Raw genomic sequence first — 20,348 nt, 5'->3', positions numbered from 1 at the left:
AAAAGGCTGCAGAGAGATGTTTCCACAACACATTCAGCACTGAGGGTTATCTCAGGTCACACACACAGTGCAGTGTCTTAATTTCTTGTTTATGTGCAAGATGATTAAAGATTTGCTTTACTAACTGTAAAATTAAAGGACAAATACACCCACAATTGAAAAATGTAGTCATGATCTACTCTGCTACCCTCATGTCGATTTAAAAGTCAGCTGAGGTTTTGTATTCCACAAAACAATGTGCAAGCTTCGCAGTGACACAGCGTTGCAGTATTCCTCTAAAACAATAGAAATACAGAAAAAAACATACGACTGTTCCATAATCCAAGTCTCCTGAAGCCCCAAGACTGAGGCCAAACTGATTTGAAAAGACATTATTTGCACCCTGAGCGCAGGGTCAAGCCGTGCACCCAAATCAACTCAGAATCTCCGGCCTTCAGGCGACCTGGATTAAGTAGGGTGAGTTGTATGGACCCATTTTATGTTTCCTTTCAGTTGTGTTCCCATTTTTTCAAGATATCTTTGTTATGCGAGCAGCTACAGCACGCCAAACAATGGGCACATTATCACATGTGTCCATGCACATACATACATACATACATACATACGCGCATACAGATAAGGAAAACCTCAGTGGCATTACAGTTAACAGTGACGCATGAAATTAACATCTGAAGAGACAGAAGACAAAATGAATAATTATAAGATGAGATAACAAATTCTGTTCCACCACACACTCCCAAAATATCAGTTTACCAACTGCATTTGTTGCAATCCGTCGTTCCTTTCAGCATAATATTGGTTAGTCTTTTACCAGTGTATCCAAAAAGAAGAGTGTCCAAGTCTTAAAACAATCATCCTGAACTCCAACTTCACACCAAAAATCAGGCTAAGCCCATAACATTTTCAACCAATACTCCTCAGTAACTATGCATGTTCACATTAAATGCACATAACTTCCTACCTGCACCTGAGATTTAGGGCAGATTTCAGTCAAACTTTGATTCATCCTGTATCTTTTTTACTTTAGTTGTTGAGGAGAATGCTGCGGCGCTGGTTTGCTGCGAAGCTCCAGAAGTGTGTTGTGGACTTACAAAACTTCACCTGACTTTTCATCAGCATGAGGGTGAGTATATGATTACTGTAGTTTTAATTTTTGGGTAAACTTTAACCCTAAAATTAATAAACTCATCTTGTATCCATATGTTATGGTCTTTCATATCTGAACATAAACAATATAATAACACTTTTTTTGGAATAAATCTATTTAAATTGTATATTTTGTAAATGGGCCTAAACAAATATTTCTCCAATAAAACAGTGGGATAATAAAAACCTTTAGTACGCATTTATAAAGTTATATCAGAGAGACATGAAGGGAAAAGACACTAGTAGATTGAATTAACGCGTGCAGTTAGTGCTGATTTGAAAATTGTAAACTTAAGATCTTTTCCTTGAGCCCTTTTTTGTCTGTTTTGTTGGAATCACAGACATAAATCACTTTATTAGCAGGTATTCTCCCTCATTTTCTGAACAGAAACAATGACTGGCTCTCGATTCATGAGTTGTTTTGTGCATCAGTTGCTGCTCAGGAAGAAAAAAATATGACGAGTTCTTCGCCTCAATCATGAATGACACGGCAAATCAGTTAACCGCTTTAGCGAATAAAAAGGGTGTACGATTGTTAGAAATCATGTATTTATTCAACAGATAGTAGCAGTAGTTAATGTCCTGCAAGATAACAGCGTAACCCTGTGCACAATGCTGCAAATACAGGGCATAAATGGACTCTTGATTTCAAAATAAAACATCCAAATCTAAATGGAGTGGAGTTCAGATTGATTGAGCACATTTGTAGTACAAGTACAAAAGAGGGGGCTACATTACGCACTTACCCTCTCCATTCTCACATTCAGTCACAAAAACACACACACACACACACACACACACACACACACACACACACACACACAGTCATTTTTTTAATTCGAGCTGTTGTTTTCCTGAAACCACTCAACAGGAAATAACATTCAAGTGCAGTCTCTTAACAAAAGGCAATTCACATCACATTTAAATTTGAGACAGTTTCTGGTTTTTACAAAGGCAGAATCTATTTCACTCTGTGTGTATTCATGGCACACTCGCATTTTCATTAAAAGGCAAAACAATAGATTAGATTTGACAGTGGATCAAATTATGATAAACATCTGAGTGAATAGGAATCATTTTGCGCCAGCAGTGAATCAGACAGTTTGTGAGATGAGTTAGCGATAGATGATCAATGTCAGAGGTGCTTAAAATCTGTACTGCATTAACATGATATTCATTTGGTAAAAGCAGTGAATGTGGTCTGAAAATTAATCATCAGCATTCATTTTCGCTAAATCTGTCTCTTGCCTGGTCATATTTTTATTTTGCTGAGGAACACGGAAAAATATTGCGGCAACACTTTGAAACATCCAAACACTGAAAAGTGAGACTTAATCGACCGTGGAATTTTAGAGAAGACAGAGTAAGAATGAAGAGAAATTTGTCTGAAACTGTTTGAAAATCATGGTGCTCAGCCTCATACTTTGCATATTTAATATCATGGAGTGAGTTTAGAAAGTCTTTTATGTTCATCCTGAGAAAGTGGTGGGAGTAATCGACATCTTCATGTTTCCCTTTTTCCTCCAACATCTGAATCTATAAGACAAACACAAGATAAAATTAGCTGACAGCCATGGTCACATTTTCTCCTCAGGGAGGAGGAGGAAGAGGAGGATGAGGAGAGGGGGGAGAAGGAGGAGAGGGCAGATGATAAGGAAAAGGAGGAGGAGGAGGGGAAGAGGAAGGAGGAAGGAGGAGGGGGAGAAGGCGATGGAGGGGAATGATGAAGAGAGGGAGGAGATGGAGGAGAGTGAGGAGGAGGAGGAAGGGCAGGAAGGAGGAGGTGGGAGGATGAAGAGGAGAATGGAGAGAACCATGAGGAGACGGATGGAGGACGTCGAAGAGGAGAGGAAGAAGGAGAATGAAGAGGAGAATGAGGAGGACCATGAGGAGAAGGATAGAGGACGACGAAGAGGAGAGGGAGAAGGGGGACAGGAATAAGGATGATGAAGAGGAGAGGGAGAAGGAGGATGAAGAGGAGAATGAGGAGGAGGACTATGAGGAGAAGGATGGAGGACGACAAAGAGGAGAGTGAGAAGGAGGACAGGAATAAGGACGATGCAGAGGAAAGGGAGAAGGAGGATGAAGAGGAGAGGGAGAAGGAGGATGAAGAGGAGAATGAGGAGATGGACCATGAGGAGAAGGATGAAGGACGACGAAGCGGAGAGGGAGAAGGAGGATGAGGAGGGGAGGGAGGTGATGGATGATGGGACGATGAGAGGGAAGACAAGGAAGAGGAGGAGATGAGGGAGGTGGGAGGACAAAAGTGAGGAGCATAAGGGCGAGGAGGAGGACCGGAGGAGAAGGGTCTATTCCATATTTTTTAAGATTAACAATAAACAAATTGTCTGTTTTCTGCTCACCTCCTCTCTCGGGCTCTACCGGCCTCCGTACAGGTGGATTTTGGTGAACGAGATGGTCTCGTAGTAGTTCTTGTGGCCCTTCTCGTACATGACGAAGATGTACTTTCTGTCCTCTGGAGAACCGCTGTTCAGTGACGTGATGACGGAGTAGCCACTTGGCCCCGGCCAAATCTGCACGGCTTTACTCTCCCACGTTTTACCATCCGTCACCGACCAACGTAACGTCAGGTTCACTCCTGAGGGGGGAGAGGCAAGAAGTTAGCAAGCTCAGACATTCACTGACCTTTTATTTTTAAAATTGATGGGTGGATTCACTCTGTACCTGTTACAGAATAGTATCTTTTGCGGCCAACACCGAGCATCATTTAGGAGAAGAGAAGAAGAGATTGTGAGTGTAAGCAGTAGCAGTTCTTACTGTGTTGGTCGTTGGCGGGGTTGGTGAAGTAGAGCACTCCGTCCTTCTGCAGAGCTCCAGCCGCTACAACAGGATCCACCAGCGTGTAGTCAAAGTACAGATTGTCTATGGGCAGGGTCAACCCACCGTCAGTGCTGCGGACCACCACGCGACACCGACAGTGGTAGTTGTTCTGGTTCCTCACGTTGATGACGATGCTGCCGTCCTCCATCTCAACCGGCTACAGACAGGAAATGGTTTAGTTGGACAAAACGTGTCGGAAAGAGTGACGCTGAACATTCACTAACTGATATTTGATCAATTATGACAAGGTGGTAGTGAAGGCATCACACAACGGTTAACGGTTCAAATGGGTGTTTTGAAAAATACATTTTACAGCTGCTTTTTTTGGCCACAAGATGGCAGATGAACTCCATTAAACCTGACCTCTGACCTCTAACCACCAAACTGCATCAATCATGTTGGAAATGTGTATCAGATTTGAAGAAATTCCCTCGATACGTTTTTCGAGAATGTGGCGCCATAAGCTCGCGACGACGCTGACCTCTGACCACCAAAATCTAAGCAGGTCATCCTCGAGTCAAAGTGGACATTTCTAAAATAATTTAAGAAATTCCCTCAAAGTCTTTGTAGGAATGGGACAGATAGATGTCAGTAGAGCTGCAGAGTTGGGTGATAGTTCTCTGTAGGTGTGCGATTCATTGTTAATATTAAAACACGTTGTATGACTGGAGCTTTAACTACGTGACAGAGCAGCTGTCTGAATGTAAGTTATGTGCTGTTAAAATGTCTCACCTTTGGAGTCAGGACAAAACTCCACCTATTAGAGCATCAGCAAGTGGAAAAGTTTTAAGTCGCTGTGATGTTTGTCCTCCCAGCGCGGCAGTCTGCTGATGAGCTTATGACTGGATAACTCTTGAGACTCTCGTTTTGGACTACTTTCTAATTTTAAACACATTCTGATATGTTTTTCCAACGACTTTTTGTTGTAATAAAGCTTCATCTTCACAAACACAAAGGAGTCCAGTTGTTCCTCGTGGTGCAGCACAATCAACAGACCAGGCTTCAAAGCTACCTGGCACTCGTCGGGGTTGAAGTCCTGTGGTCTCTTCTTCTGATTGTAGGGGATGCTTTTCAGCGCGGCACCGTTGTACCAGTTGCGTCCGTGGTCGTCGCTCAGGATGCAGAAAACGCCGTCTCCCTCCAGCGTACCGTGACCACACACCACCAACCTCCCCTTAGCCGGTGGGTAGCGCTTCTGTGGTTCGAAGAACAAAGAGATGCCGACTTAACTTCAATTACATCTAATTCTGCTGAGTGAGGATCTAAAAATAAAAACAACAGATATTTGCTGAACACTGACCTTCATTATGGAAAAAAAGATTAAACATAATTCTTGAGCATTGTGCCAGCGACAACGACATCTATATCTCATCAAACAAACCACCATAATTATCTAGAGTGGCTGATCTGCGGCAGTCCAACGGAAGGTTTAGTGTCCTAAAGCCCGGCGTGGATTTGCACAAACATAAAAGCTCATTATAACGGTACAGATGCTCCTCTCAGACTGTGTGACTGACGGATAATCAACTAATTTGCACGATTACAACAACCCTCCAATTATATAATGATTCTGTTGCTGCAACATCCAAAATGCACCACTGACTGTTTCTAACGCACAACAGGCTTGTTGAAAGGGGCCAGAAGAAAAAAAATAAGGATCCACGTCCAATTAATTCAGTTAATACACACTGACAGTTGTTTGACTGTTTAGATTTAGCAGGTTTAACAGGATTCATTTTAACCAAGTTGATCTCATTTGTATTTCAATCTGTAATCATTGTATCATCTCATTGGTTTATAGTCTCTAGACCCACAACCCAAACTATTAAGTACCAATATCACACTAGAGCTGCAATGATTAGACGATTAATCGCATTTTTCACATTTTGTTTTGGTTTCTTGGCCTCAAAAAGCTGCCAAATCGGATATTCTCTTTTTATAGCTGACACGTGCTGCTCCTCCTTCTGTTTGTAGCAGTGTTTATGTCCATCATTATAAATTACAAGTATTTTCCAACACAGTTCACACTGTTTTGTCAACTGACTATACTTAGGCTGTTATCGGTGTCGCAAGTCTCCCCGCTGAGGGATTAATAGGTTCTTATCTTATCTTAAACTGACAATGTTGACAGAAAAACATGCAGTGAGCTTGAAACTAGAAACCGGCTTTCACTTCTTCTTCGTCTTCTTCAGAATAATGTTGTATGAAATAAACTTCCTCTTACAAAAGATTAAAGTAAAAATGATCAACAAAATTACATCTAAAGTTTCTCAGTTGTAACAAAGTTGAATTAATTAAGAAATATATGACCCTAGAAAAGGATAATCTTAATATCCCTGCAAGGGGTAGATAAAGTACTACCTACCTTTTAAATCTCACTTTAACACCTAGAATCAACACGTGATGTGAAATATTAACCTGTCAGTAGCTTACAATCAATGTCACATGAACACAACATATCATTTAGCTTAATTTTTTACCTCACTTTACAATGAGGAAACAGCTCATTCATTGCTTCACACACACCCAAACGTTGTGTCATAATTCTCTCACCTGGATGCCGAAGCCCGGCCCGGGAGCAAAGTTTTTCACTCCAAGCTGGACTGAGAGGTTTCTGGGCTGGCTCCAGCTGAGGCCATCGTCCCTGGTCTCCACCATCATGGTGCTGGATGGCTGGCAGATGGCCAGGTGGAAGCAGAAGGAGAGGATCAGGATCACTGAGCCCTCCTCCTCGTCCACCACCACCGAGCCCAAGTTCAGGCCGTCCGGGTGGGTTCCGTCATCGAGGATAAAGGAGGTCGGGGACCAGGTGGCTCCTGGAGGGATGGAGGAAGAACAGGAGAGGATTCAGGCCCAGATTCTAACAATAATAATAGTTTTACTCCAGACCTTAATCTAAATATTTGTCTGTAGACTTGCAGCCCTTGTGTTATTGAGTGTTTCAGATCACGTGACTGTCCAGCGATCACCTTACCTTTGTCCGTAGATCGCCGCATCGCGATGAACTTTGCTCCCACATCGCTGGACGACGACTTCCTGCCTTCTGCGAAAGCTAGCAGGCTTCCTTTTGAGGTGAAGGTGAGCAGCGGGATCCTGTAGGTGTCCACCTCCCCCTGGGCTCCGCTCACCCACAGCAGCTGCTCCTCGTACACCAGAGGGTCAATCTGGACAGCAATGACATGCAGGCAAAGAGTTTTAAAGGATAAGTTCACCCACAAATTAAAATGAAGTCATTATCTACTCACTCTCATTCAGATAGAAAGTCCACAAAACATTTCCGAAGCTTCACAGCAAAACAACTGAAGTAGATGGGGACTTTAAAATGTAAAAAAATAACGGATGAACTCCAGGATCCCTAATCGATTCCGAAAGATCTTTTTTCCCCCGAAATCGTCACTGTAGCTTCTAAACTCTTAACGCGCATCCTGTCATAAGTGTGTACATGAGCTAGACCAGCTGTCAAGGGTGTAAATAACGTCTTTTCAAATGTATTTTAGATGCCGGGGCTTCTGGAGACTTTGATTACGCCGAACAAACTGCATGGAGCCATTTTACGTTTCAATTCAGTTTTTTTTTGTTACATTTTCAAACAAGTCCCCATCCACTTCAGTTGTTTTGGAGAATGCTGCAATGCTTAAAATTTGGCTGTGACTTTTTGTGGCGGACAAGACTTCACCTGACTATCTATCAGCACGGAGGTGAGAAGAAAATGACTGAATTTTAATTTTTGGGTGCATTTATACTTTAAATAGAGGCCGGTACAAACCAGTTTGGGCAAGAATAAAGTCTGCCTCAGGTGTCTGGTGCCACAGGCAGTTGATTATTATACTTCAGGAACATATATCATTTGTGTTTATTCCCAAATCCCACCACAAGGATGCAAAAGCTTATTTTACAGTTGTTTTACATTAAAGTCTAGACAAAACATGTGAAAGCCTGAAGAAACAAAGCTGAACTATTACTTTCACTTTCAACATCACCAGCTTCAACAACGTGTGTACCTACAGCAGACTAAAGTATAATGCTGTACACTACTTCTGTGATATATATTGATGACAGTTTACTCTACCTGGTCGGAGTTGACTGTAACGGTCAACACACACGGAGGCAACACAGCAGAGAGCAGCAAGGACAGGGCAGCGAGCCGGCTTCCTGTTTCCATGTTAGCTCCGCGTCCTGAAACCTTCTTCATTAATCCAAAAGAGTCAACATTAAAGTTCAGACATGACACGAGTTGCAAAATGAGTCGATAAAAGCTCAAATAGACTTGAGAGAAACAGGCGGAAATGCCGCTATACAAACTTCATCTAGCTAGCGAGGCGCGTCATATGACCAAGGTGGGCGGTCACATGACTACCTACGTCACTCACCAAAATAAAAGACTTTATAGCTAGATAGATAGATAGATAGAATTACTTTAATGATCCCAGACTGGGAAATTCAAATCTTCAAATACTGAACGAATTCTAAAACTGTGTAAACTAGAGCCTTGTGTAATGAATTTGATGTGTAATCGTTTAAATTTGATCTGCGTTTGCCTATTTTGTTGTTGTTGATGTTGTTGTTTTTGTAGTTACTTTTAAAAATATTTGTATTTTTTGTTTACATGTGAGCTCTTTCTTTCTCGCCTTGTTTCTGTTGATGAATTGTTCCCAGTTTTAGTTATTATGATGATGATGATGATGATGATGATGATGATGATGATGATGATTATTATTATTATTATTATTATTATTATTATTATTATTATAATAAGAAGAATAGTACAATTAGTAGTAATAATTCAAATGTGTCTATTACCTTTGTCTTTATTATCTTTATATATTTGTGTATGCTTATTATCATTTCATTTTACTTGTCCTTTGTATTATTTCCTTTTATAAGATTTGGTTTCAACTGCTATTCATACCATTTTTATACAAGTCAGTTATCAAAAATGAAAACTTATTTTAACTAAAAATCATCCTTGTTGGACAATCGTAATTTAAATATTATTCATTCATTATTGATTTTCCATTTATAGAATCATCTTTTTTGCTGGTTGTAATAAATTCATGTCTATTTGATATAATTTGAAACTACATTCACATTTACAATAATAAACCTTGTACAGCTGCTGAAAGATGTTGAAATGTGGTCCTCTTTTGGATTATGCTGAATAAACTTGCTACTTTTATCCACACGGGGGCAGAAATTTCACAGGACACGTCAGCAGGCCCTAGTATTACAATATAAACTGAACAGTCACAGTGATCTATCTATCTATCTATCTATCTATCTATCTATCTATCTATCTATCTATCTATCTATCTGTCTGTCTGTCTGTCTATCTAGCGACTGTAAAAGCATAAAACTGGTACATTACAAGGAAATATTGTCATTACGGTTCAGCACCGTACTGTAATTTAGCCTAAAAATGGTCCAGCAAGTTATACATGATAACACGCCTACAAGTCTTTCAATAAGACACATATACTAACATGCTAAAAAGCAAAGTGGTGTTAACATGAAAACACAGAACACTACTGTAGTATTACTGTCAATTAACTGTACATTTGTATATTTACAATACCTCTGGATACCTTTAATGTCATAATAATGTCGATTTTACTTCAAAATAATGTATTTTAAAAAAAAATTAGGCCTGTGTTGCTCTAGAAACACAAAATATTACTTTGATTTTAATCTATATAACTGTAAAATAATTACAGTATACTAATGTGAATCGACTGCAAATATGAGCCAGTTATTTAATGTGAAATGACACTAATAATGTTCAATTTCAGGAGAACTCCCAATGATCCACAACTATCCTTGGACTTTATGAGTTAATGTGTTACAGTTCCAGTCAAGCTGCAACATGTCATAGAAAAACAAACAGGCTCCTCTCCCTAAATGCCAACCAGATAACAATTTTTCCCCGCATGCTGCGACATCAAAAGCCCGACTTCCAAGCAAAGTTTTGAATGGAATACAACGGGACGAACGAGCATCATTCACACTCTTTCTAGTGTGTCTGAGCTGAGAACCACAAACCACATTCCTGCAGTCATGAGGCCTGGCTGATCTGAGTCACACGCTAAGAGAGAGAGAGCGAAACCGAGAGAGAGAAGTAGAAAAAGAAACTCTGCTGAGACACATCTGAGCGTGAAAGTCACATACGCCACAGTCTATACGCGCAGCAAGACATCTCTTCGTTGCTCTCAAAGGATCTACAGTGGGACCGAGAGGGAATATGACCATCACAGCAGTGTTGAGATGATGGACTTTGATCTAAAGTGCAGGTAAAATATGTTTAATCATGTTTAAATATGGACTCTGGTCTACGTCATTGTTGGTTCAAGGCTTCCCTGACTGGAGCCATTAAAATACAAGCTTTTTTCAATGAAGTTTGGTGCACAAATACTTGTGACAAGGCTTCCTCTTTTCTATACCCAATGGGGAGGTTTAAACTACAGTTATTGAGAGTAAGACATGACTTAAAGTAGAAATATATTCATTGAGATATTGTTGTGTTTTTGCTCCTGAAACAGACACAACCTGGTGAAGACATAGTCATTTTAACAAATTAGGTTCAGCACTCTGCAACACAACAGACGTGGACCTGAAACCAGACAAGATGCCATTTTTAAGACTGAGACTCAAGCTTACTGCACTGTTTCCTCTATCTACTACGCTACTGAAACACTTTGGAGGCAGCCTTCTCTCACAATATACAAAAAAATCCTCTTGAGCAGGTGCAGGAAACGATAAATTAGCCCCCAGTGGGTTTTTTTTTTTTACTGTATCTACAGGCAAGGAAGTGAGAAAGATGGAGTAGATAAAGGCAGAGAGGAGACCTGTGTGTGAGAAGAAAGGGCTGAAAAAATGTAAGACCGAGGGGTTAAACTGACATCACGACTGCAGCAATGAGTTTTCACACTTCGGCGGTAACATGTGGCACTGTCGCAGGCAGGCAGGCAGGCAGGCAGGCAGGCAGGCAGGCGGGACTGTGAGATGAAAATAGACGAGAGAGAGAGTCGTCTATAAGTAGCTTTCCTTGGTTTCTCTCTTTTTTGTTTGTTTTCGGAGGGTCCCTGTTGAGGTCCCAAGATACCTCTTATCCTCTATTCACAGACTGAACTACACTGAGATAAAACCTGACATTGGACATTTTTACTCCACAGATACCGTGCAACACTTCGGGTTTATAAAATGTTAAATTTACTTAAATTGTGTCCTCTAAATTGAAACTATGAACAGAAGACACCAGCAGCTTGCAGAAAACGTTGTCTGCCTGCTTTTTACTCAGCTCCATTAACCAGTAAGTATATACTCGTCAGATTAAGTTTTTAGTTTGAAAACATATGAGTAGCTTTTAAAATATGATGCAGATGCAAGTGCCTAAAATGTATACTAACACAAAAGGACGGAGTATTAGGGCATAATAAACACAAGTAGGCATATGTTCAGATAATAATACTCTTGAAAGCAGAAGCGATCTAGTTTCCTGCATGTCCTTATTTTTGGCGCTTCTGAAGTCACTTAACATAAACTGTGAACATGTTCATCAGAGATAAATGTTGTGGTCTATCAGGAAGTCCTTACACGAACAAGACTGCACTTGTTTGTTGACATATTTAACAGTTGTTTATCCGTTAGGATATGCATTCCCAGCCACTCATCAGACAATTGCTTTCCATTGGTGCCATTAGTCTCAGTCTTGTTATGTTTGTTTGTTTTTAAACACTTTCATTCCTATAAAAATAGGTACAGTTACGGTAATGTCGGCTATACAATGCTATCAATAAAGTTTAGGCTGCTTTGACCAAGTTTACATTCATTGAAGTTAGCATTAGCTACTTGTTGTGTTTTGCAGATGGACATTTACCTAGCCTACCGATGTTAACTATTAACCTACTACCTCCAATGTTATAAACATTAATGCTAATGCTATTTCAGCTGCTTATATGTGACTTTTAGCGAACTGTTTCCACTGTTTATCTACTGCTCAACACTAGTTATTTCGCCGGTTTACTAGTTATAACTAACAGCTTAGCCGTTTCAGCTAACTTTTCCACTTAGCTAAATACTTAAACAGCTGCTTTTTTGCAGTTTCAACTGTTTATTAACCTTTTAGCTTACTATCTACTACTTTAATTGCTCATTGCCCATTACGTTTACCTGACTAGGCTATTTTATCTGTTTATTGATTGCCCTAAGGTAACTATGGGGCTATTCCAACTAACCAAGTTGGCCTCTAACTAACTTGTTATCCTAAAGTAATAGATAAAGAGTTGGAATAGTTATCTAAAAGTAGTTAGCCAAAGCTACCGACTGATTATTCTTTACTTTAACCTAGCTGTTTCCACTACTTTTAACACTTTTTTTTTTTTAGAACACCTTAAAAATAACAAAAGTTATTGACAGAATGTGAAGAAAATACAATCTTTAGATTATGACTTCTTTTGTGTTGCAGAGATATCTTCTAAAGTTGGCATGCTAAACAGCTAGCAGTGTAAACACAATACTACTCTGGTGCATCAAGTTCCCACTAGATACACAGATAACTAAGCTAACTTGCTAACAGCAGCAATAATTAGCAGCAACTCTTGTGATACGCAGGCCCCTATTTGTTTTTAGTATGACTTTAACAGCTGGCTAATTACATATTGCACCTTTAGACCAGGGGCGGCTGTAGCTCAGTGGGTTGAGCTGGTGGACCAGTGATCAGAAGGTCGCTGGTTCGAATCCCCGGCTCCCCTGGGGTGGGACTGAGCTACATGCCGAAGTATCCTTGAGCAAGATACTGAACCCCAGAATTGCTCCTGATGTGCAGTTGGCACCCTGTAGGGCAGCCACTGCCATCAGTAAGGGTCCTGCAATGAGCTGGCGACTCGTTCAGGGTGTACCCTGGCCTTTGCCCATAAGTCAAACTGGATTTGGCCCCAGTAAGCCCCGCAAGGATAAAAAGCGGCAACATCCCGCAACCCTGAAGGAAAAGCGGAAAAGAAAACGAACGAACCTTTAGACCATATATCCATACAGCCAACTGAAGCTTTGCTTCCTTGCTTATGTTAAACTCTCACTCACAACACACAGGCTAATTTGACTGTTTAAACTCACAGTTCTTTTTTTTGTGACTCTTGTTTTGCATTTGTGATGCAAGTGATGCATGGCTGATGTCACATGGAACCACTGGATGCTGTCCTGTTCTGACTTTCAGTTTTAGTAATGTTAAAGTGACTGTTGTTAGGTCTTAAGAGCTGTGAGGAAACTTTAGAAATGTCAGTGTTTCATTAGTTGTCTAAAAGGAAATGGTGAAATGTTCCTCTAAGGCAGCAGCTGTCTTAGAAGGTATTACAGATGATGTTATCTAATGCTCAGTTTCTTTCTTTAGGATGTGGTTACCTCTGAGATGATGGAGGACAAGAACAGACACGTGATGGAGGAGACTGAGGTGGATATTCAAATAAGACCAAGCAGACCTCAGCCACAGGCCAACAACAACAGACCAAACTGGTCAAATGGTAACTGCGGTTTCTTTATTTGTTCTTATCAGGTAAAATGTACTGAAAACGATTCTTCATCTAATATCCGACATACTCTTGTATATAAAGTGACTGACAATATAAACATCTGCTTCCATTTGTGCCATCATCACTCGGTTTTGGTCTGTAAACCTTTGTCCTGCAATGCTTAATTCAGAATTTTTAAGATTGTGTCACTGAAGCATGACAGATCAGTGACTCTTATTTTAAATGTCCTCATGACCAGCCACGCTGTAAACGCTGTCAGTGCTTAGAAAAGGGATTATCACCACGTAGTCACCATGATGTCAAGCTCACATGCTTCAGATGTCTTGGGCCACCATTTTACACGCATTCCCCAAATTAAAGCCCAAATTTGGGATCTCAACAAGAATTTAAGGTTCAGCACTGCACTAGTTTGTATTGACTGGCTCATCTTTTGCCAGTGAGATTTGAGAGGTTATTCATCGTTGTGCTTCTGCTCTGTTTTTACTTTCTTCTTCAGTGACAGCGCAGCAGTTTTTCCCCGGAGCCATAGGGCAGTGTCGATTTCACTTCTCTTTTTTTACCAACATTTTCTTTGTTATTTCCCTAAATCATTTTCCTAAGTGCTCAAAACCACTGGCTCTGCTGGAGGAATGTTAGATTTTCTGGAGGACAGATCCCAGTTTGTGTTTCAGGGTACGCTGTGGCACTATGTGTGAAATGTTGTGTCCTTTTCTCTGGATCGCTGCAGGGCTGGCCAGGTCTAACAGGGTGAATAATTATTTTATCTCTTGGGCTGTTAAACCGTTAAATACTCATGATGACTCAGCTAATGAGCAGCTTCCTGTGTAGCTACTGGGGGCTGGTGATGTTCTTGTGCGTGTGTGTCTGTGGTATTTCATAGATTGAATAGAGATTGCTGGGCGTACTTTGGCTTTCTGGCAGCTCAGTTGTCAGATCAAACTATTGGCACGTTTCTGTTTGGTTTGTGTGTTTACACTCTATTTCTGCTCAGTTATCATTTCTGCAAAACAGGGACAATATCAAATGTGTTACTCTTCATATGTACCATATTGACCTTTTCTGCAATACATGTCATACCGCGTTCAGATCAGTTACATCTAGGCGACAAGTGTACCCAGACCGCCAAATTCAAACTGCGCTTTAACGCTCGTAAGTACCAAACCACTGGACATTTTCAAGAAAACCAAAATTATGTGTCTATTGATCTAAAGCCAAATTTATAACCAGACAAAAGGCACAGTGTAAAATTCGTATGCCACAAAGTCGGCTCTAGATTTTGACATAATATCCCTGTGACTGGGGTGATTTCACCATTTTCAGTGATTCTCCCTTTCTCTCCGAATCTCAGGTCAGTGTGTTCTGTCGGTGCCGAGCTGTTCAGCACTGAACCCCAGCTTCGATCTGTCTCTGTGCCGGGCCAAACTAGAGGATGACGGCTTCCAGGTGAACATACAGACACACATTTTAACGGCCGACTGAATATGTCTTATCTGTGTTGGATTCAGGTTGTTTATTCATTAGTTTGCTTATGTTTTCATCCTGTTAGATTCCATTCAGAGACATGGAGGCACCGCTGAAGACAGCGCTGGACGTCCCCTCAGTCAGGAGATACATGGTCTTCAACTCGGCCCTCTTTAATTTCATACTGGCACCGGTATGATCTCTTAACTCTCACCGTGATGCATTTGCACTTTGCTTTTTCCCTTAAATTAGCGCTCTATTGGCTTCCTAAGATTGGGAACCTGCGAGAGACAGATGGTCAAAATCACAGGCAGCCCGAAAATATCCACCCTTTTAATTCCCAAGTTTAAATCAATCCTACAAAAAACTCTGTCCCAGTGACGTCATCAGGGGGTTATTTTGGGAAACCATAGTCGCTATTACACTTTTTTCGAAGTATTTAAATTGAGCATCCCTTCTGCTCGTGTGACCTTTAAAGAGTGTTTTATGCTTTTTGGTTTCTAAGTGAATATTTTCACCCTCTCCTCTCGCTCCACCAGGTGCTGTATGTAGTGGTGTGGTGCGCTGTGTTCTCCACCCTCCACCTCTACATCACCGTCACTGACTACTGGGTCCTCTGTCTCACTGTCAGCCTGGTCTCCATCTTCCTCACCACCGCCGTCATCTTCATTCTCCACCACAGTAACAAAGAGGTAAGTCGGCCTGTCGCGGCTGAATGAGTTCACAGTGACGTCTTCAGATTATTTATCTTAACCTGTCTATACGTGTGAATACAAAGTGATAACAATTTGATCCTTTTTCTCTTTCTGCATCAGTTAAACATGAACTTAGACGTTCGGTTGATCCAGGTGAACGAGAGGATGGTGAAGCACAAGCTGCTGGTGGCCGTGGCCGACTGGGTTCAGAACTGCAACGGGAACATGCAGGTTGTCCTCACAAAAATCAACTAAAACTGAGAGAAAATGAGGCTCCACATGTGCCAGAATAAATATAAATATGTATAAATGTCTCCGTTCAGAACATTTGTCACTGTCGACTGTTGTAGGATGTTGTTTAACATGATTCACAGCTGTTAGTGTGTTGATTTTTTTTGTTTTTCGTTTCATCTTCCCCTGTTGTTGTAGAGGAGAAGTTTATAGCACGGAGAGAAATGAAAGAGGAAACCATATATACCACAATATCACAAGGTCAATGACGAGACACCAATTAAAACAGCACAACGATGACAAAGCAAAAAACACATCATTCGCTATCTACTGGTCTACAAAAGAGTAGAAAACAGTAAACCGTTCTTCTTCTTTTTGGCTGTACCGCAGATCACAATGTCCTAACTTTATAGCATTGTTAAAATGTAACGTGGTAGATGTACTCAAGTACTGCTCGGAGGGAAATATTGTACTTTAGCTCCACCCCCTCCTCCTACGTTTATTTGAAATTTAGTAACTAGATATCGCTTGTTGCCCGCTGCATCACAGTCAAAGCAACACAAATTGAAATCGATTTATTTTAACGACAATTGTAATAAAAACAACAGAAAAACATAACAGAAAAGTACTTTTGAGACTTCAGTGTTAGTTACTGTAAGACTTTTACTGAAGTACTAGTCGTATGGTTTACTTTGGCTACGACAGTGACTATGACATCTCTGTTTTACTCAAGTATGACATTTCAGTTTTCTTCTACAACACTACTTTAAAGACATAAACCCCAAATTTTGTTTTTTGTATCTTTTGAAAGTTTGTGATCTACACTAGAATGTTAAATACATGTGTGTGTGTGTGTGTTTGGACAATGTCTGCCCACACATCATGAGCTCGTTGAGACTACTGATCAGTGATTTTTGTTTTGTTATATAAGTCAGATTTACGGCCAAAAGCAGCTGCAACAAGAAAAAGCTGGAATTGTGTGTGTCCTCGCATACGCTACAAAAAAACACACCACAGAATCCATCAGCAATTCAGGGAACACGTCTGCTGTACACGTAGTTGGCGTCAAAAGTCAAATAATATATACACAAAAACAAAAACAGATTATTAGAAAAAGGCAATTTTATTTATGGGAACATTTGAAATGAAATGGAGTAAAGAGAAAAATCCAACATGAATAACTTGCCTTGGTGGCCACTGACGCTCCTGTATTCGTCCCTCTGTGTGTCTGCAGCTGTATTTCGTGCACTGGGACATGTCCCGCTGTCTGAGGGCGCTGACTGAAACTTTAGAGGAGCGCAGCTTTGTGGCCAATGACATCCAGGTGAGAGAGCCGGGTACATCTGTCGCTCTGTTTGTTCTACCGCCGTTCTATCGATTTCCGCGCGCACCCATGTCAGTCCTCCCCTCAAAATCAATAGACACATAATCCTAGATGCTGTTCAGAGGGTTATTCATTTCAGGGATGGCGTCACATGTCGTAGCTTTCATTTTGAAGTTAACTTGATCCGACAAATGTCGCACTTTTTAACAGAAAAAGCTGAAGAAGAAAATGTCCCACCTCGTCCTGGTGACCGAGGTGAAGGCCGATGACCCCGAGGTCGTGGGGACAGATGTGGAGCAGGGCCCGGATGAACAGAGGCCCCTGCTGAGCAATGAGGAGACGAGCAGCGGTACCTCCACCAGCAGGCGGGAGGACGCCCGGGTCACCACCAACTACAGCCTCATCCCTGACGCATCGTTACCTGCGCAGGTAAAGAGATGCGACGCTGCTTCTTTGTTCCCAACTGATGGAATTTATATCAGAGCCTGACCCATATATCTACAGTTTTGTTTATCACACATATCAAAAAGAAACTACAGTTCATGTAGATGTTTTTAACGTTTCCTGATCATTGTTTTCTTTCATTCATAAACTATACATCTTTTGAACGCGTTAAATTTTAGTTAAGAAGTTTTAATACCACCACGAATCTTTATTCTCCGTACAGCGTGCACTTGTGTCTCTTCCCTCTCGGAGTGAAAGACGGTTGCTACAGCTTTTTACGTGTTAATGTTCTTTTGTTTTGCAGGCGAAAGCCCACCAGCTTCTGATGACGTACAGTGCGGCTTACGTGAAGCTGCTGGTGTCTGAGCAGCTGTCAGGACCGTCGCACCACCGCCTCCGTCCCCAGAGGAACCACTGCACCACCGCCCCCCTCTGCCTCTGCCAGTACATCAAGAGGAAGATCCTTCGATAACAGAGCTGTCACATCAGGACGCTGCCGGGACTAAGACTTCTGCTCTCTATTCATTCTCTGAACAGATGAACTGACATTTAGAATGGAAACACGGATCAGGCTCCATGTCCGAGAGCACATTTGGAGCTTCAAACTCTGTATTTGAGCTTGTTGCTCCGGCCTGCAGGCCGCTGTGACTCTGTGCCAGCTCTGTGTTTGTGCCACCTGGATCCTTAGTCCGTTTGGTCCCAACAATGTCTGCACCCTGCCAAATGTTGTCACACTGAGAACACACTGAGCGCCATTCCAGCTGCTGTAAAACAATGTTTGTACTCTTGTAAACAATTACGATGTAATCACTGCTGTTTAAATTATTTGCACAATAAAAAATATTGAGGAAAATGTTGATATTGGGTAATACTCGGCATACATCATATTCTATATAACAGAAAATAGAAATAATATTTTTTTACATAAACTGATCACCTTTAATTGCCAGAATCTAAAGCTGCAAAGTGACCAGTAACTATACATGCTCGACAAATGTTGTGGATGAAAACGTAAAATATAATAAATATTTACTTTTGAAATAAAGTGTGATGTAAGAACAGACAAGGCGATGTGTTAAAGGTTTATTCAAGCTAAGTTTCCTCTCATTTAGCCAACGTCCTCATCCCGTAAGGAGCGACAAGCGACCAAATTAAATGTGCTGTTGCGTTCAGTACACTTGTGGATTTCTGAGAAAAAAGTCCACAACTCAACAACATACATAAAAAAGGTCTTAAGTACTTAAATATTATGTCTTTAAGGTGAGGATCTGAACCTCTCGTCTGCTCGGAGGATTGACAAGCGATATGTGGAGAAAAACAGTGGAAGCATGAAGGGGAAGGACAGGATTCCCCCTCGGTGCAGGTGTTTAATGACGCTGAACGAGGGATAACACGAATCATTGGCTTTAATTTCCAGGATGTATTGTCTCATATGGCAGCAGCAGCAGCAGCACACAGCCCCTCTGTGTTTGTTTTTCTCTGCTAACACCTTTTGGATTTATGCGCGTAGGTGGATTAGTTATCTATGCCTTTTGTGTTCGCAGGAGGTAGGCTTTTTTATTTCCCCGGCATTATTACGCATTACCAGCTATTTACCCATCAGTCCCGATGCTGCGGCTGAGACGACAGGAGCTGCGGGATGACACAAACACACACAGCGAGAGAGCCAGCGTGGCCCAACCCGGGGGGAAGCCGGGTCCGTGTGATGGAGGAGAGAAGGCGTGCTGCGTGAGGCCAAGTTAAAGATCTCAGTGATGCTGGGTCTCCTCAGGAGGTTAAATGGCCATCTGTGATCCTGCACAGACAGGCTGGCTTGGCTCCCACCTCCAGTTAGTTCCTCCATCAAAACCTCTTTTTCCCTGTTTGGGTCTGTTTCACCTTCTCACACATTTAATTTAAAGACCGTTTTATAATTACTCACCAGAGAACAATGTGGAAGCTGTGACAGAGTGAGATTAGTGTGCACAGCGATTGCCGATGATGAGTTACAACCTTTGAGGAGCATTATGAGCAATATTAAGGAGCTTGTTGTTTAGCTTTCCCATTTCCAGTCCCAGGCAGCTGCACACAACCTCTCCTATTGCTTATTGTCAGACAGACGAGGTTAGCAACTAGTTGGTGAACACACCCAGCCGGCCACGTTGTCATCAGACGTTCGTATTAAGTTTGTCAAGACAATGTTTTGATTTTTCATTTGCAACTACAATTTAATGTCTGTCGAATGTCTTAATGGGTGACGTCCTGGTGATCTGGGGCCGGCCGGGCAGTGAAGGGTTTAGCAGCCAAAGAGGAAGAGGCCGAAAGCGATAACTGGACATCTACTCATCAAATCAAAGTGTAAATTTGTCTGCTGCCTACAAGTGGTAAAAAACAAAAAAACAAAATAGAGAAAAACTCATTAACAATCCGAAAAGTTGCAGCTTTTAAAGGTCATGTGTGGAGGATTTGGTGGCATCTAGCGACGTGTATGCAGGTTGCAACCAACTGAACGCTGAAGTCCCTCTTTAGAGCCAGTGTCGTGTTTTTACTGTATAAACATATATAGTAGATATACTGTAACTACAACCCCGACGTAAAAAAAAAGACTAAATGTCTACCGCCATGCTAGCAGCTTTATTAGGGTGTACTTGGGTACAACAGTGGTTTGAGCTAAATGCTAACGTCAGCAAACCAAGATGCTCATAGTGA

The 20,348-nt window shown here is 41.4% G+C and overlaps 2 protein-coding genes across 3 annotated transcripts; one reads left to right on the top strand and one right to left on the bottom strand.

The window, feature by feature from the left end:
* Positions 1 to 1,678: 1,678 nt before the first annotated feature.
* Positions 1,679 to 8,359, bottom strand: neu1 (neuraminidase 1). Its single transcript, XM_030411719.1, has 7 exons — positions 8,057 to 8,359; positions 6,962 to 7,151; positions 6,541 to 6,803; positions 5,000 to 5,182; positions 3,925 to 4,144; positions 3,510 to 3,745; positions 1,679 to 2,682 (listed from the first exon to the last, which is right to left on the bottom strand). Exons 1-6 carry the CDS (start codon positions 8,177 to 8,179, stop codon positions 3,525 to 3,527), a joined length of 1,200 nt encoding a protein of 399 aa, XP_030267579.1. The 5' UTR covers positions 8,180 to 8,359; the 3' UTR covers positions 1,679 to 2,682; positions 3,510 to 3,524.
* Positions 8,360 to 9,969: 1,610 nt separating this feature from the next.
* On the top strand, positions 9,970 to 18,723 carry tmem268 (transmembrane protein 268). 2 transcript variants are annotated; one of them, XM_030411720.1, is made up of 10 exons: positions 9,970 to 10,271; positions 13,367 to 13,496; positions 14,592 to 14,654; positions 14,854 to 14,948; positions 15,052 to 15,159; positions 15,506 to 15,658; positions 15,782 to 15,892; positions 17,127 to 17,216; positions 17,427 to 17,645; positions 17,965 to 18,723. In XM_030411720.1, exons 2-10 carry the CDS (start codon positions 13,385 to 13,387, stop codon positions 18,130 to 18,132), a joined length of 1,119 nt encoding a protein of 372 aa, XP_030267580.1. In that variant the 5' UTR covers positions 9,970 to 10,271; positions 13,367 to 13,384; the 3' UTR covers positions 18,133 to 18,723. The 2 variants fall into 2 exon arrangements, with proteins under 2 accessions (XP_030267580.1, XP_030267581.1); XM_030411721.1 differs by lacking the exon at positions 14,592 to 14,654 and having other exon boundaries at positions 9,975 to 10,271.
* Positions 18,724 to 20,348: the final 1,625 nt, after the last annotated feature.

The sequence above is a fragment of the Sparus aurata genome, chromosome 3 (assembly GCF_900880675.1).
Source record: "Sparus aurata chromosome 3, fSpaAur1.1, whole genome shotgun sequence".
NCBI classification, from domain to species: domain Eukaryota; kingdom Metazoa; phylum Chordata; class Actinopteri; order Spariformes; family Sparidae; genus Sparus; species Sparus aurata.
Note: the sequence above shows the minus strand (reverse complement) of the source record. Positions and strands in the feature narration are given on the sequence as shown.

Excerpts from the sequence above, each read along its gene's own strand:
- neu1 (XM_030411719.1), bottom strand. The coding sequence starts at position 8,179 with ATGAAGAAGGTTTCAGGACGCGGAGCTAACATGGAAACAGGAAGCCGG. Across the intron at positions 7,152-8,056 it reads TTACAGTCAACTCCGACCAG|ATTGACCCTCTGGTGTACGA; the intron begins GTAGAGTAAACT and ends ATTGCTGTCCAG. Across the intron at positions 3,746-3,924 it reads CCCCGCCAACGACCAACACA|GAGTGAACCTGACGTTACGT; the intron begins GTAAGAACTGCT and ends CTCCCCCCTCAG.
- tmem268 (XM_030411720.1), top strand. The coding sequence starts at position 13,385 with ATGATGGAGGACAAGAACAGACACGTGATGGAGGAGACTGAGGTGGAT. Across the intron at positions 14,949-15,051 it reads TAGAGGATGACGGCTTCCAG|ATTCCATTCAGAGACATGGA; the intron begins GTGAACATACAG and ends TCATCCTGTTAG. Across the intron at positions 15,659-15,781 it reads TCCACCACAGTAACAAAGAG|TTAAACATGAACTTAGACGT; the intron begins GTAAGTCGGCCT and ends TTTCTGCATCAG.